Source organism: Salvelinus fontinalis, chromosome 5 (genome assembly GCF_029448725.1).
Source record: "Salvelinus fontinalis isolate EN_2023a chromosome 5, ASM2944872v1, whole genome shotgun sequence".
Classification (NCBI taxonomy): domain Eukaryota; kingdom Metazoa; phylum Chordata; class Actinopteri; order Salmoniformes; family Salmonidae; genus Salvelinus; species Salvelinus fontinalis.
This window is the reverse complement of record NC_074669.1, coordinates 48,893,095-48,913,074: the sequence shown is the minus strand read 5'-3', so window position 1 is coordinate 48,913,074 and position 19,980 is coordinate 48,893,095. Positions and strand designations below refer to the sequence as shown.

General features: G+C 40.6%; 1 protein-coding gene across 1 annotated transcript in view; it reads left to right on the top strand.

Annotated features, from left to right (window-relative positions):
- map9 (microtubule-associated protein 9) overlaps positions 1-17,437 on the top strand; it is a 29,509-nt gene extending 12,072 nt beyond the window's left edge. Inside the window, exons 4-14 of the mRNA XM_055923767.1 lie at positions 80-640; positions 845-1,074; positions 3,012-3,123; positions 4,710-4,777; positions 5,202-5,272; positions 8,531-8,693; positions 10,497-10,586; positions 10,910-11,071; positions 13,254-13,399; positions 13,755-13,890; positions 17,187-17,437. Coding sequence (XP_055779742.1) covers positions 80-640; positions 845-1,074; positions 3,012-3,123; positions 4,710-4,777; positions 5,202-5,272; positions 8,531-8,693; positions 10,497-10,586; positions 10,910-11,071; positions 13,254-13,399; positions 13,755-13,890; positions 17,187-17,306 — 1,859 coding nt within the window. The 3' untranslated portion in view covers positions 17,307-17,437. The remainder of the gene's footprint in view (positions 1-79; positions 641-844; positions 1,075-3,011; positions 3,124-4,709; positions 4,778-5,201; positions 5,273-8,530; positions 8,694-10,496; positions 10,587-10,909; positions 11,072-13,253; positions 13,400-13,754; positions 13,891-17,186) is intronic.
- The last annotated feature ends 2,543 nt before the right edge of the window (positions 17,438-19,980 follow it).

Here is a 19,980-nt window from a genome sequence, read left to right as displayed (position 1 = left end):
AGCTACCTTTTACATTAGGCAACACTGTTATAAGTTGACCACCAAATTACTGACGGATGTGTTTGTAATATTTTCCTAGATGTGTTGAAAGAACTTCTCAATTCAAGAAAAAAGAGAATCGATACCTTCAAGGCGGGAAAGAAGAAAGCCAAGATCAATGACTTCAACCTGTCGGATGACGAGGAGGAAAGCGAAAGGCCGACGAGAGTGTCGTTCATGAAGACGCGAAAGTCCACTTCCCCCTTACAAGATTTGGCAACACCTGACCCACTTAAAAATGAACAAACAGACGGCTTTATTGGAGGTAGCAGCGACCAGAAGGATTCGGACTCCTTACCCTCACTGCACTTTAAAAACCCTCACCAAGACTACACAGAATCCTCGGCATCACAGAACAGTCAGTTGAAATCTCCTCTTTCCCTACTCTCGCAACCAAGTCAAACAGAATCCCCATTACAATCAACTTCGGAGAACAACAGCCATTGGGATTCTCCCTTGCCCCTGCCATCTAATGGTGGTCTGTTGGAAACCCCATTGCCCTTGCCGTCTGAAAATTGTGTGAAGAGCAAAGAATCGGGGACTGGAGGAAAAGGAAAACTAGCTACTCCACTGCCACTCAACAGATGTGCATCCTTGACAGGTTTCTCCAAATCTCCTTCAATTCATAGCTTGTTCCTGTCATCAATATGCACAATGTTATGTATGATTTATTTGATATAGTCATGACACAATTTGTGTGCGACATTGATTCATTGTTATCTTATTCGTGACAGCTATCATATCTGTTTGTAGCTATAGTTTTAGGAATTATTAGGTATTATTGTCTAATCCCTTCCCCATTCAGACAGCGTTGTTGAGAATGAGCCGCCCAGACCCAAACCCAGGCAGAGGATCCTGAGGGTGAGCAGTCAAACCGAGGCGGAGCCTGTCGCCGTGGACAAGGAAACTCCTCCTAGCAGACCCCCCACTTCCTCTGTGTCCATCTCCCTTTCCTCTATTGACCAGGGTGAAATGGCCAGCACCCCCACCCCTTCATCCTCTAGCAAAACATCTGCCAGGAGTCATAGTCGACAAGTGAGTAACGTGATGTTGTCTTATTGATACTTTGACCTGGACCAGAAACGGGTAACTTGGTGCCAGGTTTGTTTGTGCCATCTTGCCAACTCCTATTGTTTTTGTCAGATGGACATTGTTGCTTGGCTTGACTATAACCATACAGTAGGAGTTGGCAAGACAGTATACCTGGGGCCAGGCTAAGACACCATAGAATTGTAAAGAGATATAGAGGTAACTGTCAAAATTAAAGAAACACTTTTATTAAATGAGGGATACAAAGTATATTGAAAGCAGGTGCTTCCACACAGGTGTGGAATTGACATCCCATCATGCTTAGGGTCATGTATGGGGCGACAGGTAGCCTAGTGTTTAGAGCGTTGGACTAGTAACCGAAAGGTTGCAAGAAAGAATCCCCGAGCTGACAAGGTAAATATCTGTCGTTCTGCCCTTGAACAAGGCAGTTAACCCACTGTTCCTAGGCCGTCATTGAAAATATGAATATGTTCTTAACTGACTTGCCTATTTGAATAAAGGTAAAATAAATAAAATGAATGTATAAAATGCTGGGCAGGCCCAGTTGTCATAATTTTTTCTACCATGGTGAGAAGGAGAGATCTCAGTGACTTTGAAAGAGGGGTGATTGTTTGGGCACGTTTGGCAGAAGCTACAGTGACAGACTGCTCAACATGTTTCATGATATGCCAAGGTCGTCTCAATCACCAGAGATCAACCCAATCGAACACTTATGCACCACCATCAACAAAACACCAAGTGATGGAATTTCTTGTGGAAGAATGGTTCCAGACACTTGTAGAATCTATGCCAAGGCGCATTGAAGCTGTTCTGGCGGCTTATGGTGGCCCAGCGACCTAATTAAGACATTTGTTTGTTTTCTTTATTTTGGCATTTACCTGTAGATTATCCAAGAGTAGGGATAATAAAGATGTAGACTATCTATACTAGTGGTCAATTTCTATGACCCTGCTGCTAGTGCCTTGGGATAGGTATAAACAATATGGATTTTGAAAGTAGCTCTACCTTTGCTGCAGATGGACAGAGTGGGATTTTCGCCATGTTGCTTATACCTGTCTGTTAGTGGAATTAAATAATTCCTCTAATGTACTCATTAATTAAATTCAATCTGTCTATTCATAAGAATTTGTAAGATAATTATTAACATAAAATAGACAGGATACAGTCTTATTAAAATTAGATAATAGGATTTATTCTCGGAGCAAGCTGCCATTTGATAATAAACACAGGTTTATATACAAGATATGACGTCATAGATTACAGAATTGAGTCTCATTGTCCTGACAAATAGAAAACAGGTTCAAAAGTTCATTCTAACCTCACAGGGCACTCACATGAAACACCATATAATCATTTATCCTGAAGGCTCACTATAATTGATTACCACTTTAGCAGACAACTCAAGATAATGGAAAACCTAAAAAGTTATCTAAACACCTCAGGGCTAAGTTGGGTGAGTTCAACCATAGTTTAACGACCCTTTCTGCTTATTTTATGACCCACAACACAAATCTCTTTTCACCAGGCATGCAGAGTTCAATTAGTTAGAGTTTTATCTAAAGCTAGAATTTGTTTTAACTATTTATTAACAAAATTCCTAACACTGTCTCAGTCCTTTCAGATTGTCAGAAGTTCTTAAGGGTCGGAGGGGCGAGGAATGGCCATTCTTTTTCAACTCCGATTTATACTATCTAACATCTGTCGCTATCGTAACACATTTGAGGAGAGGTCATAATAATCTGCGGCATATAGATCAGTTAGATAAGGCTGTAATGTTAATGTAGTAATAGTAGTCAAAAACAATGGCACCATTGATTAGCTGGCCCTTATCACAACCTTTTGGATAATGACAATACGACAAAAATTCACATTTCGGATTCACATTGGACAATAAAGTCATTTAATTTTGTATTTCAACACAGGGCCCCGTAGGAGACCACTCCATCTCATCTATACTCCGCAAATCGTCCTCTTCAACCGTAGGTCGGCAGTCAAACTCGCTGTACAAATCTACTGACGGCACCTGGAGTGGAGGTAAGAAGAGCATGGGTGACATTTTCTGCTCGCTAAACAGCACTTAAGTGTGCAAAGTAAAACAACCGATAGGCCTACATCCAGCTGCAAGTATTGTTAGCTATCTGTAATTTAAGCAGAAATAAATATTTGGGGCAGTTTCCCGGACACAGATTAAACCTAGTCCTAGACTTAAAAGCAAGTTTAGGTTGGTTTCACAGGCCCAAACCTAGTCTACTCTACTAAAAGCACGCTCAAGGGAGATTCTTTCATAAGCATGCTTTTTAGTCCAGGCATAGATTTATTCTGGGTCTGGTTGGAAACTTCCCCTTAGTGTTTACCTCAGAGCCATATATAGAGAGAGTTAGGCCAGGTTTTAGAACGGCCGCCATGCTAGCGCCCATATAACCTTGAGAATCTTCTTCTTGTAATGTTGGTGATGCAATACAAGAGCGCCTCCGACAGTTCTCTATGAAATGACCCGCTGTAAACAAGGAAAACAGCAGCGAATTTAAGATTTTTTTTATTTTTATTGATTAGCATTCAGGATACTGTGTATCCAAGTCTGTACTGTGTTGTAGTGTCAACAGTGAAAGCATATCTGCTTTCACTGGACATCTTCATAGGTTTTGAAAACTGTTAGAAATAAACAGCACAACGCAGAAGCGTTAATTATCACTTAGCAAGGGCTATGGAGGAAAAAGTGGCACTCGACACATTCAGCCACATTGGCCTAACTCTCTATTTACATGAGTGTGCAAAACATTAGGAACACTTTCCTAATATTGAGTTGCAACCCCTTTTGGTCTCAGAACAGCCTTAATTTGTCAGGGCATGGACTCTACAAGGTGTCAAAAGCATTCCATAGGGATGCTGGCCCATGTTGACTCCCAATATTTCCCACAGTTGTGTCAAGTTGGCTGGATGTCCTTTGGGTGGTGGACCATTCTTGATACACACATGATACTGTTGAGTGTGAAAAACCCAGCAACATTGCAGTTCATGACACACTAACCAGTGCACATGGCACATAGTACCATACCCCATTCAAAGGCACTTTTTTTTCTTGCCCATTCACCCTCTGAATGGCACACATACACAATCCATGTCTCAATTGTCTCAAGGCTTAAAAATCCTTCTTTAACCTGCCTCCTCCCCTTCATCTACACTGATTTGAAGTGGATTTAACAAGTGATATCAATAAGGGACCATAGCTTTCACCTGGATTCACTTGGTCAGTCTGTCAAGTTTTCTACTGTATATGACTCGTGTTTACCTGATGCACGCTGTGCATTTGTGAGCTGCAGTATTCAATTTTTTTGGTTGAAAATATGAATTTGGACTTGATTCAATAGATCCTGCATTGCGATATTCACACAGCAGTTCTTTCCCTGTAAAAACCTAACAACAGTACTACTTGGTCCAGTACTACTACCCCTCTCATAGGTAGAATCTTTCAGATAGGTAATGTGTGTGCCCAGGTAGAAGGTTATAAACAAAGACACTGCGTAAACATTGCTATAGTGGGTTTAGTTATGTAAGTTGTTTCAAGAAGGACAACATGGACAACATCCAACACATTCTAAAAACTCCATCTCTTTTTACAGATGGACATACTTCAGAAGACAGCAAGGCAAAGGATGGAAAATACTCCACATCATTTGAAGAATATCAAGTAAGTAATCTACTACATTTTTTAAATTTGCTTTGTTATTGAGATGCCATCTGATTTGACTTAGGCAATACAAAAATATCAGATTTCTTATCGTATACCTAAAGTATTAGCTTCACCGCACTTTGTAATAATTTTGGAAAATAAACCATACTCACCAGTATAAAATTACATCCAACCACAGTTGCAGGTTTCATTAAAGGCTCCATCCAGTAAAAATCATGTCATTTTTATAGACTGCATTGAGGGACATTTTAACCTAAAACTAAACTGAGCTATAACTTTCGCTTTCCTAAAACTCCTCACCACACTGTTTTAGCTAGTGGGATTTACAGAAAATTGACAGATTAGAAAACTTATTGAGAGTGCATGATTGTGATAAGGTCCAGGAGTTTTCATGTGGGTGATTCATGCTGCTTCTTCTCAGGACGATTCAGAGGATCACCCAGATCATATAAGCAGACTCAGCCATGTGACTGAGAACTCTATCGACACCAGGTAAACACCATATTTCTCTACATTTATCTAAATATTGCAGGGAAATCCTTCCTTTTCTATTTACCCATGGCCTCAAACTATATTATACTTTACAAACTATAGGATAGTAGTATGCTTCATGCAAAAAAAATCTTCCATTATTGGTAGGTTAATAACTACTATACAGTACTGCAACATGATATTCCATTCTATTTTCAAATACTATGACATTGTTTGAAACGTAACTACTGCTTTTAATCAGGGCAAGGCGACCGGAAACATGACCGAAATACAAACAGTGTAGCTATGCCCTCCACAAGGCAATCAAACAAGCTTAAGCGTCAGTATAGAGACAAAGTAGAGTCGCAATTCAACGGCTCAGACGCGAGAGGTATGTGGCAGGATCTACAGTCAATCACGGACTACAAAAAGAAAACCAGCCCCGTTGCGGACCACAATGTCTTGCTCCCAGACAAACGAAACAACTTCTTTGCTCGCTCTGAGGACAATACAGTGCCACCGACACGGCTCGCTACCAAAACCTGCGGACTCTCCTTCACCGCAGCCAACATGAGTAAAACATTTAAACCTGTTAACCCTCGCAAGACTGCCGGCCCAGACGGCATCCCTAGCCACGTCTTCAGAGCATGCGCAGACCAGCTGGCTGGTGTGTTTACGGACATATTCAATCAATCCCAGTCTATCCCAGTCTGCTGTTCCCACATGCTTCAAGAGGGCCACCATTGTTCCTGTTCCCAAGAAAGCTAAGGTAACTGAGCTAAATGACTATCAGTAGCACTCACTTCCGTCATCATGAAGTGCTTTGAGACTAGTCACATATCACCTCCACCCTACCTGACACCCTAGACCAGGGGTGTCAAACATACGGCCCGCGGGCCGGAACCGGCCCCCAAGGAGGTTCGATCAGGCCCGCAGGATAATTTGAAAGTGGAAAAAATGCATAAAAGACATGGAATTAATATTTTTAATTCGCTGCAATTCATGGATTATCCGCTAAGGGGCGCACTCTTTCCATCAGAGTAGAAGACAAGCCGCATCACTGAGACAGACTGAAAACAGCAGACGGTATCAATGCGCCATCTGCTGCTTGTTACGACGTTGTTAATACCTTGGTCTCTACCTCTCCGCTACACCCTCATTAGCCAAAATGTCGTTATCCAAACGGAGAAAAGTAGATAAGGAGTGTAGAATTATCAAAGAAAAATGGACCACGTCCTATTTATTTACAGAGATGCACGGAAAACCTTCGTGCTTGGTGTGTTTGCAACAAGTTTCGGTATTGAAGGAATATAATATTCGACGCCACTACGAGACTCATCACAGCGAAAAATATGACGGCTTGCAAGGACAACTGAGAAGAGATAAGATTAACGAATTGCTGGCGGGTCTGAGGAAACAGCAGTCAACTTTCATCCAGAGCCGAGAAGTCAGTGAAGCAGCGGTAAAAGCCAGCTACCTAATTGCTAGCGAAATAGCATTAGCATCGAAGCCGTATTCCGACGGTGACTTTGTTAAACGATGCATGATGAGGTGTTTCATGAAATGTTTTGTAAAAGGATAGTTCATTAAATTTCAATATTTTCCTAATGTTCTTGTGCTTCTTTACACCAAAACAAAGGAAAGACATGATATTTTGGTTATTTATAGCAGAGTATGGTATAATTTTAATGGTCCGGCCCACTTGACATCTCCCTAGGCCGTATGTGGCCCACGATGCGAAATGAGTTTGACACCCCTGCCCTAGACCCACTCCAATTTGCTTACCGCCCCAATAGGTCGACAGATGACGCAATCACACTGCACACTGCCCTAACCCATCTGGACAAGAGGAATACCTATGTAAGAATGCTTTTCATCAACTACAGCTCAGCATTTAACACCATAGTACCCTCCAAACTCGTCATTAAGCTCGAGACCCTGGGTCTCGACCCCGCCCTGTGCAACTGGGTCCTGGACTTTCTGACAGGCTGCCCCCAGGTGGTGAGGGTAGGAAACAACATCTCCACCCCGCTGATCCTCAACACTGGGGACCCACAAGGGTGCGTTCTCAGCCCTCTCCTGTAGTCCCTGTTCACCCATGACTGCGTGGCCATGCATGCCTCCAACTCAATCATCAAGTTTGCAGACGACACTACAGTGGTAGGCTTGATTACCAACAACGAGACGGCCTACACGGAGGAGGTGAGGGCCCTCGGAGTGCGGTGTCAGCAAAATAACCTCACACTCAATGTCAACAAAATAAAGGAGATGATCGTGGACTTCAGGAAACAGCAGAAGGAGCACCCCCCTATCCACATCGACGGGACAGTAGTGGAGAAGGTGGAAAGTTTTAAGTTTTTCGGCGTACACATCACGGACAAACTGAAATGGTCCACCCACACAGACAGCGTGGTGAAGAAGGCGCAGCAGCGCCTCTTCAACCTCAGGAGGCTGAAGAAATTTGGCTTGTCACCGAAAACACTCACAAACTTCTACAGATGCACAATCGAGAGCATCCTGTCGGGCTGTATCACCGCCTGGTACGTCAACTGCTCCACCCACAACCGCAAGGCTCTCCAGAGGGTAGTGAGGTCTGCACAACGCATCACTACGGGCAAGCTACCTGCCCTCCAAGACACCTACACCACCCGATATCACAGGAAGGCCAAAAAAATCATCAAGGACAACAACCACCCGAGCCACTGCCTGTTCACCCCGCTATCATCCAGAAGGCACAGGTGCATCAAAGCTGGGGCCGAGAGACTGAAAAACAGCTTCTATCTCAAGGCCATCAGACTGTTTAACAGCCATCACTAACATTGAGTGGCTGCTGTCAACATACTGACTCAAATCTCTAGCCACTTTAATAATTAAAAATTGGATGTAATAAATGTATCACTAGTCACTTTAAACAATGCCACTTCATATAATGTTTACATACCCTACATTACTCATCTCATATGTATATACTGTACTCTATACCATCTACTGAATCTTGCCTATGCCGTTCGGCCATCGCTCATCCATATATTTATTTATATTCGTATTCATTCCTTTACACTTGTGTGTATAGTTGTTGTGATATTGTTAGATTACTTGTTAGATATTACTGCATGGTCGGAACTAGAAGCACAAGCATTACTCTACACTCGCATTAACATCTGTTAACCATGTATATGTGACCAATAAAATTTGATTTGATAACTACAAGAAATGCATGGGGATCATTTTCATTTCTGGTTAACCTTGGTCATTCCTATTTTCTTTTTATTTCCTTAGGCCCTCAAGTTCTCTGACAAAAAGCTCCCGAAAGTCGCAGAGTGTGTGTTCGTACACAGCAGAGTCTAAATACTTGGGGTCGCTGAAAATTCTGGATCGTAAAGTGCAGCTAAAGGAAGCAGATCCCGGATCTGCAGATTCTCTCAGGGCGGCCATATACCAGGTATGGGCAGGATTTGATTGGATGACTTTGTAGATATGCATAATTGAGATAAGGGGCAGGAGTTTTCCCTGACCATGTGTCCTGAGCAGAAAACCTTTGGGCCCTATGCAGAATATATGAGAAAGATGAAATGGTATCTTTTGTGTCTCCGTTGTGATTATTAATTTACGATACAGTGCATTCGGAAACTATTCAGACCCTTGACTTTTTCCACATTTTGTTACGTTACAACCTTATTCTAAAATGGATTAAATCGTTTTCCCCCCTCATTATTCTACACACAATACCCCATAATGACAAAGCAGAAAAAAAAGTTTATACATTTTTGCAAATGTATTAAAAAAAATACAAACGGAAATATCACATTTACATAAGTATTCAGACCTTTTACTCAGTACTTTGTTGAAGCACCTTTGGCAGCGATTACAGCCTCAAGTCTTCTTGGGAATGACACTACAACCTTGGCACACCTGTATTTGGGGAGTTTCTCCCATTCTTCTCTGCAGATCCTCTCAAGCTCTGTCAGGTTGCACAGCTATTTTCAGGTCTCTCCAGAGATGTCCTTGGGAGACTTGTCCTGAAGCCACTCCTGTGTTTTCCTGTAGGAAGGTGAACCTTTGCCCCAGTCTGAGGTCCTGAGCGCTTTTGAGCAGGTTTTCATCAAGTATCTCTCAGTACTTTGCTCTGTTCGTCTTTCCCTTGATCCTGACTAGTCTCCCAGTCCCTGCCGCTGAAAAACATCCCCACAGCATGATGCTGCCACCACTATGCTTCACCGTAGGGATGGTGCCAGGTTTTTTCCAGACGTGGCGCTTGGCATTCAGACCAAAGAGTTCAATCTTGGTTTCATCAGACCAGAGAATCTTGTTTCTCATGGTCAGAGTCCTTTAGGTGCCTTTTGGCAAACTCCAAGCAAAGTGGTTTATGTCTGGCCACTCTATCATAAAGGCTTGATTGGTGGAGTGCTGCAGAGATGGTTGTCCTTCTGGAAGGTTCTCCCATCTCCACAGAGGAACTCTGAAGCTCTATCAGAGTGACCATCGGGTTCTTGGTCACCTCCCTGACAAAGGCCCTTCTCCCGTGATTGCTCAGTTTGGCCGGGCGGCCAGCTTTTAAGAAGAGTCTTGGTGGTTCCAAACTTCTTCCATTTAAGAATGATGGAGGCCACTGTGTTCTTGGGGACCTTCAATGCTGCAGACATTTTTTGGTACCCTTCCCCAGATCTGTGCCTCGACACAATCCTGTCTCAGAGCTCTACGGACAATTCCGTCGACCTCATGGCTTGGTTTTTGCTCTGACATGCATTGTCAACTGTGGGATCTTCTATAGACAGGTGTGTGCCTTTCCAAATAATGTTCAATCAATTGAATTTACCACCGGTGACTCCAAGTTGTAAAAACATCCAACTCAAGGATGATCAATGGAAACTAGATGCAGCTGAGCTCAATTTCGAGTCTCATATCAAAGGGTCTGAATACTTATGTAAATAAGGTATCTGTGTTTTATTATTTTAAATACATTTGCAAAAAAAAAAAAACCTGTGTTCGCTTTGTCTTTATGGGGTAATTGTCTATAGATTGGTGAGGAACATTCTTTATTAAATCCATTTTAGAATAAGGCTGTAACATAACATTTTTAAAAAGTAAAGTGTTTGAATACTTTCCGAATGCACTGTATCTACCTTACCTCATCACTGTGCATATATATAATTATCTAAATGTTTGTATCTACATCTAAAAACTTGTCAAATGTGACTGTCTTAGTTTGATGAGGTGTACCATAACCATTTTCTGAAAATAACAGGAATGGCTGAAAAAAAAAGGGGAGAAGTTGCAAGAGACAATGCAGACAAAGAAAGAGGAACAAACATTAAAGGAAGAGAAGAGGAGAAAGGTGAAAATGCTGGCACTACATCTTAAAAGTTTAAAGATTCTCTGTTTTAAGATTAACAATTGTGTAAATTTATTTACAGAATAATATTTCAATAATCAATTTATAGATTTTTTAAAAATTATTCAGATAGTTGAATGGACACTTGAGATAATTTATTTTAAGAATGACCTTTCCGCCCAAGGTATGCATTATAAATAACTTAAACTACAAATGCAGCCGTTTTAGGTCCTGTAGGTCTTAAGAGCACCTCATGTATTAATAGTAAACGATACAAGAAGAAAACAGCAAGTCCTCAAATAACACATGATTACCTCTGTCCACAGGATGAGCAAGCTAAGATAGATGATGCCAAGGCCTCTTATGAGGCTTGGAAAGAAAAGAAAACCGAAGTCATCAAAGCAAAAGTCAAAGAAAAGCAAGACGTGATCAAAAAGAAGCAAAGAGAAATTTATGAACAAGAAGAGAAAAAGGAATCTGCTAAAAAGGTATATACACTGAGTGTACAAAACATTAAGAACACCTGCTCTTTCCAAACATTGACTGACCAGATAAATCCAGGTGAAAGCTATTATCCCTTCTTGTATGTCACTTGTTAAATCCACTTCAATCTGTGTAGATGAAGGGAAGGAGACAGGTTAAAGAAGGATTTTTAAGCTATGAGATAATTGAGACATGGATTGTGTATGTGTGCCATGGGCAAGACAAAATATTGAAGTGCGTTTTGAACGGGGTATGCTAATAGGTGGCTGATGCACCAGTTTGTGGTCCAAGGTCCAATGCAGCCATTTTTATCTTAATATAAAATCATTTCTGGGTGACAATTAACTTCTCTGGGATATGTGGGACGGTAGTGTCCCACTTGGCCAAAAGCCAGAAGAAATGTAGCACACCAAATTCAAATATATTACTATAAAAATCAATCTTTCATGAAATCACACATGAAAGACACCAAATTTAAAGCTACACATGTTGTGAATCCAGCCAACATGTCTGATTTAAAAAAGGATTTACGGCGAAAGCACACCAAACGATTATGTTAGTTTAGTACATAGCCACAGAAAAACACAGCCATTTTCCCAGCAAAAGATAGTAGTCACAAAAAGCAGAAATAGAGATAAAATTAATCACTAACCTTTGATGATCTTCATCAGATGACACTCATAGGACATCCTGTTACACAATACATTTATGTTTTGTTCGATAATGTGCATATTTATATCCACAAATCTCGGTTTACATTGGCGCCATGTTCAGAAATGCCTCCAAAATATCCGGAGAAATTTAATTGCAGAGAGCCACGTCAAATAACAGAAATACTCATCATAAACTTTGATGAAAGATACATGTTTTACATAGAATTAAAGATACACTTGTTCTTAATGCAACCGCTGTCAGATTTCAAAAAAACTTTACGTAAAAAGCACACCATGCAATAATCTGAGACGGCGCTCAAAAATAACAAAATTTCTCCGCCATGTTGGAGTCAACAGAAATACGAAATTACATCATAAATATTCCCTTACCTTTGATCATCTTCATCAGAATGCACTCCCAGGAATCCTAGTTCCACAATAAATCGTTGTTTTGTTCGATAATGTCCATTACTTATGTCTAAGTAGCTACTTTTGCTAGCATGTTTAGTGCACATGTCCAAATGCTCGCGCAGATGCAGGCGAACTCGGACGAAAACTTCAAAAAGTTATATAACAGGTCGAATAAACTGGTCAAACTAAGTAGAGAATCAATCTTCAGGATGTTGTTATCATATATATCCAATAACGTTCCAACCGGAGCATTCCTTCATGTCTGTAGAAGTTATGGAACGCAAGGCGATATCATGAGGAAAGTGCGTGACCAGGAACTGGCATTCTGCCAGACCAATGACTGAAACACCTCCCATCCGGCCCCACATCACACTAGAGGCTTCATTCCACGTTCTACAGACTGTTGACATCTAGTGGAAGGCGTAGGAAGTCCAAACAGATCCATATCTTACAGGGAATTGAATAGGCGATGAGTTGAATATTGACCAGTCTCAGAATTCCCACTTCCTGTTTGGATTTTTTCTCAGGTTTTTGCCTGCCATATGAGTTCTGTTATACACAGACATCATTCAAACAGTTTTAGAAACTTCAGAGTGTTTTCTATCCAATAGTAATAATAATATGTATATATTAGTATCTGGGACAGAGTAGGAGGCAGTTCACTATGGGCACGCAATTCATCCAAAAGTGAAAATGCTGCCCCCTATATCAAAGAAGTTAAGTATCCAGGTCAAAAAGCTTAGCAAAGAGCAACATTCTGGGAGGGGTCTAAGTGGGGAAGTGAAAGCTGAAAACTAGGTGTTATTGGCATAGAGGTTTGGAACTCTTTCTTATTGGTCTAATAACTAATTTACCGACTGGTGATGTCAGGCCAAAACTCCATCCCACCAAAACAGGCTGAAATTTCAGGCACTCTTTTCAAACCGCTCTTACACTAAAAGGGCATTATCATAATTTTCTCAATTCCACAGTATTATTCCAACCTGGTAGTGTGGAAATTTTTATATAAAACACAGTCAAATTGCATTTTTGATGGCGCTGGGCCTTTAAGTAATGCATTATCTGCATTTATGCAAACATTATCTGCATTTATTCATATCTTTATGAATGTATGTCCCTGCAGGTTTTTGAAAAGTGGAAGCAGGGTCATGATGAACTTCTCAAAGAGAAATACAGGAAACAGAAGGAGATTGAAAATAAACAAAAACAGAAGAAAGAAGAGACGGAAGAGGAGAGAAAGAGAGATTCCATATCTGCCATTTCTAATTGGTGAGAGCATCAAATGGTGGACCTTGGTGGCCCAATTGGTTAAGGCGTGGCACTAGCAATGTCAAGGTCGTGGGTTCAATTCCTGCAGGGATCACATAAACATATTAAAATGTATGCAGACTACTGTAGACTGTCACCTTGGGTAAATGTGCCTGCTAAGTGGCATATTACTTTTCAAACATCAGTGTCAGATCTTTTTTTAAAGTAACAAGCTTTGATGAAAGCTCTTTAAAATCACAGATAGAAATGTATTGGTCAGTTACACTAGAGGACGTTACAGTATTGGCATAGATACAGGATGTGATTGAATCAAAACTATACAATTGCTTTTTTTCTTCCCCTGGAAATTGCATAGGAATGAAAGGAAGAAGGATGTTGTCCATGAAAAAGTGAAAACGGAGCGTCGGAAAGAGAAGATCAAAGAGGAGGAGGAGAGATACGAAAAAGAAGAGAAGGATAGGATGGCCTTGGAGATGTATGAAAAATGGCTGGTATGTACACTACTGTTCAAAAGTTTGGGGTTACTTAGAAATGTCTTTGTTTTTGAAAGAATAGCACATTTTTTGTCCATTAACTTCTTGAGAATACAGGGGGTGCTGTTTCGCATTAGCATAATTGCCTCTACAGATTAAACTGCCTCTTTTTCAATTATTGCTGTTACTATATGCATATAACCATATAGCATTGGATAGAAAACAAGCTATGGTTTCTAAAACCGTTCCAATTGAGTCTCTGAGTCAAACACAGGTCATTTCACAGCACTTTCCCTGAGCCAGAAGAAAATTGCAAGATGTGTATGCTCGCTTCAAAGCTCTGCCTATATATGGTCACGCGACCTATGACCCGAATCACACTTCCTTCTTCTTCCTCTGGGTGTCTGGAAGACGTCAGAGGAGAAATTTTTTGTTTATCTTGTACTGACGTGAAATAAGACCTATTTCTTTAGCGTGACCGACAACTTCCGGTTTCCTGAGATGCGCGTTTAGAGAAGCCATTGACTTTTGTTATGCTGACGTTATGGATGAAAACTATCTCCGTGTCGAAGTTTGTTTGAAACATGTGACCATATCACCGTAATGTATGTTTTTTCAATATAGTTTAATCAGATTATTAGAATTTTTTCGGGAGTTTTGCCGTGTTCCGTTCTTTGAGTTTTTTAACTTTGGACAGAGCCGTGCTAGTCGACCAGTACCCAGGCTAAATGAAGAGGGGAGGTTGCCATTGTGAATGGATTGAACGACTCATCAGGACTAAGGACACCTTGATCAACATTCTGATGAAAGACCAGCAATAGTAAGACCCAATTTACGATGTTATTTCATATATCTGTCGTGCATGTGAACTGGTCGCGCGCGTCCAGCTGGTTCTGGCTGGCCTGGTTATGCTAATTAGCGCTACATTTTGTTTTCGCTATAAAACATTTAAAAAATCTGAAATATTGTTTGGATTCACCAGATGTTGGGCTTTCAATGTCTGTACGCTGTGTATTTTTTCTGAAATGTTTTAAGACAAGTAATTAGTTATATAACGTTGGTCTCTGTAATTGTTCTAGCTGCATCAGCACTATATCAGATTGCAGCTGCAATGTAGAACTGTGATTTATACCTGAAAAATGCACATTTAAAAAAAAAAAACTATGCTATACCATAAATATGTTATCAGACTGTCATCTTAAGAATTTTTTTGTTGGTTAGTGGCTATCAATATCTTAGTTTAGCCGAATTGGTGATAGCACCTGATGGAGTAAGAAACTGTTGGAGTAAGAAAATGGTGTCATTTTGCTAACGTGTTTAGCTAATAGATTTACATATTGTGTCTTCCCTGTAAAACATTTAAAAAATCTGAAATGGTGGTTTTATTCACAAGATCTGTGTCTTTCATTGGGTGTCTTGGACTTGTGATTTAATGATATTTAGATGCTACTATTTAATTGTGACGCTATGCTAGCGATGCTAATCAGTGTGGGGGGTGTGGGGGGTGCTCCCGGATCCGGGTTAGGTACTCTGTAGAGGTTAAAATAACATCAAATTGATCAGAAATACAGTGTAGACATTGTTAATGTTGTAAATGACTATTGTAGCTGGAAACGACAGATTTATGGAATATCTACATAGGCGTACAGAGGCCCATTATCAGCAACCATCACTCCTGTGTTCCAATGGCACGTTGTGTTAGCTAATCCAAGTGTATCATTTTAAAAGGCTAATTGAAAACCCTTTTGCAAGTATGTTAGCACAGCTGAAACAGTTGTTCTGATTAAAGAAGCAATGAAACTGGCCTTCTTTAGACTAGTTGAGTATCTGGAGCATCAGCATTTGTGGGTTCGATTACAGGCTCAAAATGGCCAGAAACAAAGACCTTTCTTCTGAAACTCGTCAGTCTTTTCTTGTTCTGAGAAATGAACATTGTTCCATGCGAGAAATTGCCAAGAAACTGAAGATCTCGTACAACGCTGTGTACTACTCCCTTCACAGAACAGCGCAAACTGTCTCTAACTAGAATAGAAAGAGGATTGGGAGGCCCCGGTGCACAACTGAGCAAGAGGACAAGTACATTAAAGTGTCTAGTTTGAGAAACAGACGCCTCATAAGCCATCAACTGGCAGCTTCATTAAGGAGTACAGAGTTGCAGAGTTGCAAAGAAAAAGCCATATCTCAAACTGGCCAATAAAAAGATTAAGATGAGCAAAAGAACACAGACACTGGACAGAGGAACTCTGCCTAGAAGGCCAGCATCCCGGAGTCGCCTCTTCACTGTTGACGTTGAGACTGGTGTCAACGGGTACTGTTTAATCAATTAGCCTTTTAAAATGATACACTTGGATTAGCTAACACAACGTGCCATTGGAACACAGGAGTGATGGTTGCTGATAATGGGCCTCTGTACGCATATGTAGATATTCCATAAAAAATCTGTCATTTCCAGCTACAATAGTCATTTACAACATTAACAATGTCTACACTGTATTTCTGATCGATTTGATGTTATTTTATTGGACAAAAAAATTTGCTTTTCTTTCAAAAACAAGGACATTTCTAAGTAATCCTAAACTTTTGAACGGTAGTGTATGCACACAGACCACATTTAAGCAGCTTTATAGTCCCAGTCGGTATTCACGTAATAATAAGGAATTCCCCTCGACCACGCCCACAAATCTTTCCTATTGACCCCCTTGTAAAAGAGGCAACTTTGTCGTCAATCGTTTTGTTATACAGAAATGACAAATCAAATTTTATTGGTCACATACACATATTTAGCATGTTATTGCCGGTGTAGCAAAATGCTTGTGTTCCTAACTCCAACAGTGCAGTAGTATCTAACAATTCACACCAATAGACAAATCTAAAAGTAAAAGGATGTATGAGCAATGTTGCAGTGGCATTGACCAAAATACAGTATACAGTGCATTCGGAAAGCATTCAGAACCCCCTGACTTTTTCCACATTTTGTTACGGTACAGCCTTTTTTCTGAAATTTATATGTTTTTTTTTATATATATATTCGTTTTTTTTTTTTTAATAGTGAAGACATCAAAACTATGAAATATCACATATGGAATCATGTAGTAACCAAAAGTGTTAAACAAATCAAAATATTTTGTATATCTTCAAAGTCGCCACCCTTGATGACAGCTTGAAGTAAAAACAAATATTTTTTTACATTGACAAATTCAAGTCACTTTCTGAATTTACTGACTTCAATTCGAATTGAACCCAACCCGCCATGTTGAGAATTACATTTTCTGCCAATTTAGCTACTTACTATGTTGTCTGCAATTCTCCTACAGAGAAGGAAAGAACGCCAACAGACAAGACAGAGGAAGGAGAGACAGATACAAGCTATTCTACAAGACGATCCACCTCCCCCTTGGAGTCCACCTAGTAAAACTGTGCCTTTTGGAAAATAATCCCTGCACAGCCTATGGATTTATGTTGATACATATGGAGTTTGCATATTTAGATTGTTGTATGTTTTTATCATGACTGAAATTGTTTTATCTATGAAATTGTATAAAATTCATTAGAATGATTTTTGGAATTCTGTGTACTTTGTGGTTTTATTGGGTTTTCTGTATTGAAATGTAATCTTGCATGACACATTTCTTCATGACTTCATACATGGAGAAACTCAACACAACAGAGCCATACATACTATGTATGTACAGTACACACTTTTGTGTGATATATATATATATTGACACCCCTTCAAATGAGTGGATTTGGCTATTTCAGACACACCGTTGCTGACAGGTGTGTATGGCTCTGCATTCTCCATAGATAAACATTGGCAGTAGAATGGTCTTACTGAAGAGCTCAGTGACTTTCAACTTGGCATTATCATAAGATGCCACCTTTCCAACAAGTCAGTTTGTCAAATTTCTGCCCTGCTAAAGCTGCCCGGTCCACTGTAAGTGCTGTTAATTGTGAAGTGGAAATGTCAAGCAGCAACAACTGCTTAGCTGCAAAGTGGTAGGCCACAGAAGCTCACAGAACGGGAACCGCGAGTGCTGAAGCGCGTCTTTCCTCGGTTGCAACACTCACTATCGAGTTCCAAACTGCCCCTGGAAGCAACGTCAGCACAATGCTCTTGTGGCTTGTTACGTTCCCCAGTTTCTGTGTTCTGTTTTGTATTTTAGTGTGTGTTTCAGGAGATGGCTTCCTGAAGTACTCCCCAACCAGCTGATTGGTCAACCCCAGGCTAATTGGTGATTGGAGCTGACCCCGCCCCCTCGTCAAGAAGCAGCTGACTCTAATCACCATTGCCACCTGAAGATAAAAGCCAGTGTTCTGCCCAGGAGAGAGAGGAGAGAGATGAGATAAGGAGTAGAGATTTGGAGATTGAGAGAAAAATTAGATTGTGATATAGTGTGGGTTGAGTATCAGAAAGTGTGGTATGTACTGTTGTTGTTGGTAGCAGTTTTTCTATGTCCTGTGTTTGTGAGTGTTTGTGAAATCATTAATAATTACTCTGTTTCATTTGTTCCCAGGGGGGAAGGAGAAGGCACTTTGGGAGTGCTTAGGCAAGAGGCCCGCGGGCATACATATACCCGTAGTATATTTACTGTCTAGGCACACTAGGTAAGACCTGGGCGGACCACCCCCTGTATTTTGGTTAGGGCACCAGTTGGTGCTAAGTTAGGTAAGTTAAGTGGGTAGGCAGGTTAGATAGGAGAGGGGGAACTTTGATATTTACTTTCTTTGCTTTGGTTCCGTCCAGCCCCTTTTCCCCATATTACCGTGTAAGAAAATACATTCTAGTAAACGGTAAATTCTGCTTTTGTGTCATCCTTACTCGCACCTACAGTCCATACCTCTTGCACTTCAGAGAGTTGAGTTGTAGCAGGGAGTTGCGTTCCCTCTTCTCAGAGGCGTGCGTAACATGGCTGAATGGAAGCAAGTCCCCACAGCAATGTTCCAACATCTAGTGGAAAGCCTTCCCAGGAGAGTGGAGGCTGTTATAGCAGCAAAGGGGGGACCAACTCCATATTAATGCCCATGATTTTGTAATGAGATATTCAACAAGCAGGTGTCCACATACTTTGGTCATGTAGTGAGTGTATCTGCTTGACTCTTTGGTCCTGTTCAAATTCCTTAAAAGTGCATCCTTCATCCTCCTTTCCGCAAACAAATTATTGTCACTGATTTGGATAATCGAACACAAAAGCACCGCCACAAGACTTTCATTTGCCCAGTCATTTCTACAATTTCTAGGCCAGTAATAACTGGCCTTGTAGTAAAAATCCACCCACGTGGCGGCACTGTGACATGTTTATGGTCCTCACTGCCCACTGACTCAAGCAGCAGAAGAAGATGCGGTAGTAAAAGTGGGAGCTGTCTTGTTAATTTTGTAGTGATGGCCATTCCGGTTATTTTCAGTGAGCCGGCTTGTTCGGCTCAGCTCACAAAAAAGAGCCGGGTCCTTTGGCTCCCAAACGGCTCTTTAAAAAAATATTTTGGTATTTTTCAAGTCAAACAGTTTGCGATAGTTTGACTATGTTTGGTGTTAAAACAATTCTAATTTAAATTATTAAATGAAATCATACTCTACCTTAACCACAATGTATTTAAAAATGCATTGGTTTGTTATGAAAAAGAATGCTATTAAACATTTGCATTTAAAGTATATAAACAAAGTGCATATAAATCTAACCATTCAAAATGAATACAATCTGAACAGCATAATAGAATATTGCACCATATCAAAGAAAAATTACAATTTGCAAAACTGCAGCATCCCACAAATTGAAATAAATGTAAAAAAGAAAAACTGCAGCATCCCACTTAAAACATTAAACTGGTCCCTCTTTTATCCTTTATTGCCATGTTATAACCAGCAGCACACAGCAATGCTGACCATATTTTGCTTTTATGAGAGATTTGCATTCAGAAATGCAAGCTGCCTCACTTTCGAGGGGCTGATGCGGTTTCTTCTCTCAGTAATTATTTGTCCCGTTTTCCAGAAGACCCTCTCAGAGGGAACAGATGTGGCCACTATGCAGTCTCACTGTCATGACTTTAGTAAGCCGTGGGTAGACAGAGGCCTTGTTCTTCCACCAGCTCAGACAGAGGACCTGCAGATCT